Source organism: Triticum dicoccoides, chromosome 5B, assembly GCF_002162155.2.
Source record: "Triticum dicoccoides isolate Atlit2015 ecotype Zavitan chromosome 5B, WEW_v2.0, whole genome shotgun sequence".
Classification (NCBI taxonomy): Eukaryota; Viridiplantae; Streptophyta; class Magnoliopsida; order Poales; family Poaceae; genus Triticum; species Triticum dicoccoides.
Window position 1 is genome coordinate 687345928 of NC_041389.1, and position 6461 is coordinate 687352388.

Sequence of the window (6461 nt, forward strand, 5' to 3'; positions counted from 1 at the left end):
GAGCACTTTGAGGAATTTATATGCAAAAAAATGCTTAATTTTCATCATATTTGGGATAAATAGATGATTTATAAATGCCCCTGATATGCTTCTTCTAAAATGTCACACATGTTTCCACAACTCAAAACGGTGCCCAGGCTCATCTACGTATGGTGAATAGTAATTTTTTAAACAATAGTTAAAAAATCCACAAAAAGATAAAAAAATTAGGCATCCAAGATGCTCATGTGGGCAAGGTGCATGCGAAATTTCGTGATTTTTGGACATTTGAGGAGCCGCATGTTCTAACTATATTGAGGTTTAAAGCTATCCCGAAAAGAAAAAAAAACACAAATTCCCCTAGTACTTTTCATGCCATGAGGCAACTCGCTGGATTAAAATGTAGCCAAACCGCGCCATAGATGACACGTGAGCTGACATTGCCTCACACAACATATTTTATTTTATTGATGTCATGCTATTTTTCTTCCTCCACTCCTCTCTGTTCTCTCTTTCCCCTGGTATTAGCTCGGGTGATAAACGGAATTGAAGATTTTAGAGAGAAAAGGCAAGCTAATTGCAGCACCACCATGGAATGCATGTTCCATCAATGATTTTAGCTCAACTGATATGGCTAAAGTAACATTCTAAACACTGTTTTTTTTCTCGCAAAAAAAAATGGGTCAGGTGGAAAATGCATGGCTGACCTTGTTCTCAAGGAACAAAACAAAATGAATCAGGTGGAAAATGCCGGGTGGCATCGTCTGCTTAGATGTGATGGTGAACGGCCAAACTTATGCCACATCACACGAATATGTAGCAGCAAACCTCCCCACAGTCAAGTATTAACCTAAACCCTCAACGCCCGCATGTATTTCGAGTACATTGGTATCCGGTGCCAAAATTGAACATACACCTCGAGTAGGATGACCGCGGATGTACGTATTACACTCTTTCATCCACAACAGGCAAGCACGAGCGCCGCCTTGGCCTGCTTGTGTTGCTGGCGGTGGTGAGAGGCCCGCTGAGAGAAGACTCACTTCTTCTCCCCTGCTTTATGGTCTGGAATCTTCAGTATGCCACCGTCGATGAGCGGCTGCACCTCAGATCTCGCAAGATCCTTCACCTTGGAATCCGGAGATTCCAGATAGGCAGCCACCACCTTGGAGCTGCAGCAGCGACCAACAAGTTCATCAGAGTATCAGCGCATTATTCCTTTATTTCCTTCAAACTACCAACTCAGCAGTGCAATGCAGGTACGTAAATTGCAATAAATAGTTGAAATTGTATTCATTGCACTTGCATGGTCCACAAATTTGATGGACAGATTAAACAACTGACATATCGATGAGGAGTCATTCTGAGGTACCTGAATCCATCTGCAAATGACTTGCACTTCCCTTTGAGGGCTTTTTTCCATAGGGTAGCGGCAAACGCAGGGCAATCAAGTATCATCTTTCTGATTACGCGGCTCGAGTGGTAGTTATCAAAGGCGTGCTCAACATCTTCTGTCCTCGGGCGTGCTGCGTCAGAAGCTATAGCATTGTGAAGCACGTGGATCCTGTCGGTGACCCCCTCCAAGACATTATTTTTTCCGCCTACAGCAACCTTGGAAAATTGGCAATACAGAATCTCAGTAGGTGCAATCATGAAGCTCTTCAATAGTCAATTACTCATTTGCATCAAGAGTCAGACCACGGAAACAGTAGGTAAGGTAGGTTTGTGTGTAGACTGGAGTGCCGTTTTCTTTTACAGGAGGTTGATTCATCATTAAGGAAAAGTGAATAACAGTAATACTACGAGCAGGCATAAGGACCAACACATTCCAGAGAAAAGGCTCCACCAACTCATAAGAATATTTCCACATTGTCGAATAATAATCAGAGATAATGCTCGTCTCTTGTGAAGGTCATGCAAGTAAAAGCATATTTATCACAAGTAGCTCATTTCACGAACAAATAGCATAGATGAACGAATATTCTCCCAAGATACTGGCTATACAGGTACAGGTAGAAGCATGGAGCATGGACCAAGGAGATTACCTCATATAATACATCTTTGCCGAAGTTTGTTCTAAGTAACTCCCCAACATTTTCAATGCAAATCTCGATGAGAACCTGCAAAGAAAAAATAACACCTACATTATTGCTTGGATTAGGGGATACGTGACTATGGGAGCATAGTAATGTCGGGATCAGGGTGTTATGGGGGCAGAGTAATGTTGCGACTAGGTTTTCTTTGTCAAATGGTCACCTTTAAATCATACTCCCTCCGTCCCAAAGTAAGAGTCGCTGATTTAGTACAACTTCATACTAACTTTAAACTAATCAATGACACTTACTTTTGGACGGAGGGAGTACTACTGCAAGAATAAAGGTAGATCTCTTGAGGTGGGAAACTACATACTCCAAAAGAAATGACGTTGAATAAATAAATAAAAAGTTAAATACATGTCACAAGTATCACCTCAAAAAGCTCGCTTTTCACCAACAGTTCCTGCCGCCGTTTAAACGGGTCCTTCTTGCTATCAGATGCAACCAGTGTGTCTTCTGAACCCCCATGTTCTTTGTCAGCTACATCATCCAACTTACTATCCAAGTTAACTTTAGTAGCACTCTCTGATGCCTCATCCTGAAACAAAAAAAGCAAATTTCTGGGGGCCTGTCTCTCTTCAAAGTACTTAACAGTTAATAGAGTAGGTAACTTGCCTTTGAAGCAAGGGAAGGCACACTGTACTTCAGACAATTCAAATCAGTCGGAGTCAGATAACGTGAGCAAAGTGGGTCAAGTAGCTGCAGCAATGGGCGTCTCCCGTTCTGTTCCAGCAAGGAGCTCAATCATAAATAGTCTCATCTCTCATGTGGGTATAACTAATAGCAAATAAAAATAAGGATATCAGAAGCTCGTTATTCCTTTTACCTTGTCAAATATGAGTTCCTTTAACTGCTTTGTCAGCTCATCAATTACAACCTACAAATAATGAAAGTAGGCTATAATAAGCACATGAACGGCTGCCTCTTCAGATTGCTTGTAATGGTAGCATAACACTTGCTACAAGCAAACGATTGGTGCTGGCTAACCTTAGTAACAAGTTTTGTGTCATCAACAATGGAGAGAAGACAAGCAAGGAACTGGAGAAAATAAGAAATGTTAGTTTAGTTGATGATTAACCACTTGGAAGCATAAAACCATCTGAAATTACTGTGGATTAGGAGAATGTTTATAAAGGTTAAAGCATAAAATTTACACAGTACCATCCAATTTAAACACTAAAATAAGCTATTACATATATAGACATCACTTACAAGGCATCCATAATCACCAAGAGCAAGCTTCATATTCTGCCCCTTCAAGCTTTTGATAATTTTCTTCCTATCCTGAAATGCATTACCGTGTTAAAATGACAAAACCACACTGGAAATAAGCAAGAATGAAAAGAAATACTACTGGAATAAGCAAGAATGAAAAGAAATACTACTGGGTATGCAGCATGAGGCACTAACTAATGCACGGGTCAATTTGCATGACTATTTAGTGTCTCTGAAATCTACAGAAGTTATTAATAGATAAACATTGGAAAAAGCAGATGAGTAGGCAAAGTTAAACCAAGTGATCGCTCTGAAATCTCTCTCTTTTAGATACAAATAAGAAAACGGAAAGAGACAAGAAAAAAGAAAATGTACCTTCGCACTGCCATGCTTGAGGCAAGCAAGTCCTATTTTTAAACCTTCCCTCGTCTGCATGATCCGAATGAGAAGTGGTTCTGAAGATCTTTTCTTCTTAGCTTTTGATTTCGTTGGTACTTCAGCGACCCCTGATAGTTCATCTCCATCTACGACAGATGACCCTTGGGTAAGATGGGGGATTAACTGACGAATCACGTCCGAGGCTGATGTCTACAAAACACATGCATATATTAGATAGTGCGATATGCTGAAGAAACATTTCACTAAAAAAGGACAGCTTTGTTATAAAGATATGCCAATCACGTCAATGAAGTACATTTACCTTATCCGCAATTGTTAAGTACTCCAATATGACCGTGTGAACTATGGAATACTCAACAATACCCTTTTCCAAAAGTGGCTGGATAACAGTAGTCATATACTGCAGGACAGATGATTTCTGTAGTCCAAGCTTGGAAATTGTTTCTAACAAACTGAAAAAGAAAATTGAACTTTAGTATATTGAACTAAACAAATAACTGCAGCCACCTATGGCAGGATAAACAGGTGACTACAAAAATATTTCCCTCCGCCCAAGTTAAGTTTTGTACAGAGAGTAACAAAAGTTAACAGGACACTACAAAGCAGATGTATGACAAGACATTATAGCATGCCAACCTGCATGATTTTTGTTCAGTCAAGTCTTTGAACAGCTGAAGCTCAGTGGAGTACAATTCCAACAACAAACTTCTTTTCTGAGGCGGCGTCGCCTGATGAAAGGCACAATCAACAACTGCAAGAAAGAGTGCATCTCAATGTGAGATTACCATGTACCCCTTTACTTGTATAGCAAATAGAAACGCATGAGTACAATGGCATTCAACCATTAACTCCTGCTGCCCTTATACACGACAAGTTCCTACCCCGTATGACAATAACACATAGCAACACATACCTGCGGCTCCTATTGTGTGACGAAGTAGAGAAGCGACATGACCATGAAGGGAAGAGATGAACAAGGCAAGCTGTTTTTTAGTGGCTGCAGTCACAAAAAAAGGTATGTTGGTCAAGCTAAGGGTTATCAGAAAAACGAGCAACATTCTCACATATGAAAACATACGGGGTTTTAGCGAAACATAGAGAAATTTACCAAGTTTTATGAGCTTCTTCACAAGGAAAACAGCGTATTTCTTGCGAGAAAGATGGAGCAAATGTGGCTGCAGGGCAACAAAAACAGCATCCCTCTCTGGCTGTGAGCACCACTTGACACATGTCTGAAAAAAAGAATGGTGGCTATCAGAATAAGCACCAAAACACCATAAGCAGCGCACTCAGAAAGACTGATCATCGTCGACTTACTTGAAGAACACGAGCGGTTACATGGGATCCAGCAATTTCGAAATATTTTCCATCCATTTTACGGAGAGCCTCGGTTACTAGCCTGTAGAGATGATGACAAACCCATCGGCATAAGAGGTTGAACATAAGTTGCAACTCACAAGACTTTAATAGTGACACTTACTTGGATCTATTCTCCTTGCTCACATCACGACATCTCATCTTCTCCCATAGTACTGCCAGTTCCTGTCGATATTAGGTGTCAACAGCACCCCAAATTAGAGTAGACCAAGGTAGGGTACTGAATCATCATAAACAGAGGCGACGGTTGAAGCAGGCACTGCTACTGTCTGTCTATTAGTGGGATTACTGGGATCAAAGCCAGTTTTTGCTTCACTATCAAAATTAATAAGTAATGCTATCAGCATAACTAAAAATCCAGAAGATGTAATACTCAGATGTCTACTGCTGTATTTTAGTTTGGTTTAGGCTACAAGCAGTATTAAATGATTGATTATTATGTACGCAGCAAGTGCAATCTGAACTTTGAACATACAAGGAAACGTGATCACACACACAGCCAGGGATTGAGATGCACATGCATAATCTGAGCATACAAGAGGGGGTGGCGTAAATTACCTTCTCGAGGTTGTAGTTGGGCTTCCTCTTCATCTTCCTCGACTCGGACATTTCCTGCCACAACCAACGCCATTCCACAGCTTTAGCTCAAACTCAAGCAGCAGCAGCAACACCCATGCTCTGGCTATTCTGGCTATCACAGCAAAAGGAAAGAAGCGACGTTAAAATACCTTGGCGGCGACCCGCTTCTCCTTGGCGGTGACGGGCTGCGGCTTCGGCTTGGCGGCGGGGGGGTCGTAGGTCTTCTTCCGCTTCGCGGCGTCGCCGGGGCCGGGCCCCTTGGACGGCGCCTTGGGCCGCCCCGCGGCCTCGCGCTTCCGCTTGTTGGCGCCCGGGTGGTCGCCGCCGCCGGCCATGGCTGCGCGGGGCGGCGTCGGCGAACGGAAGAGGAGCGGTGACGGCGAGCGAGGGTTTACCTGGTAGCGCCGCAGGTAGAGGCCGGGACAAGTTGGTTCGTTCTAGCCTTCTAGGGTTTATCGTACGCATTCCCGGAACGAGTGGGCTTGCGGCACGGCCTGGCCCGCATTCACGCAGCAACGCATTGGGCCTGCGACACTTGTCGGCCCGCGCAGCGTAACCCGGCCGTCGCCGCTCCTCCTTTCTAGACGCCTAGGTTGGGCCCGGCCCACAGGCTAGCATCTGACTGGTCAAGGGGCGCGCGCGGGAGGGTTTTCACTTTTTCCCGCCGTGGAGGCCGCGGAGCGCGCCAACGAACGGGCGAACAGCGGGCAGGACGTGGACGCGTGTGCGACCGCGGGGCGGGGTGGCCTCGGTGCGCGGTGCGGTGCGGCGTGGGGCGTGGGGCGCCTCTTTTTGGGCGCTAGCGGTGTCGGCGTGCGA

At 44.0% G+C, this 6461-nt stretch overlaps 1 protein-coding gene across 1 annotated transcript; it reads right to left on the bottom strand.

The window, feature by feature from the left end:
• Nucleotides 1-669: 669 nt before the first annotated feature.
• Nucleotides 670-6053, bottom strand: LOC119312637 (pumilio homolog 24-like). The gene is made up of 17 exons (XM_037588378.1): nucleotides 5792-6053; nucleotides 5622-5675; nucleotides 5167-5228; nucleotides 5004-5085; nucleotides 4795-4918; nucleotides 4600-4683; nucleotides 4323-4437; nucleotides 3988-4138; nucleotides 3663-3875; nucleotides 3285-3356; nucleotides 3060-3110; nucleotides 2899-2949; nucleotides 2688-2795; nucleotides 2446-2610; nucleotides 2022-2096; nucleotides 1349-1587; nucleotides 670-1148 (listed from the first exon to the last, which is right to left on the bottom strand). Exons 1-17 carry the CDS (start codon nucleotides 5975-5977, stop codon nucleotides 1016-1018), a joined length of 1965 nt encoding a protein of 654 aa, XP_037444275.1. The 5' UTR covers nucleotides 5978-6053; the 3' UTR covers nucleotides 670-1015.
• Nucleotides 6054-6461: the final 408 nt, after the last annotated feature.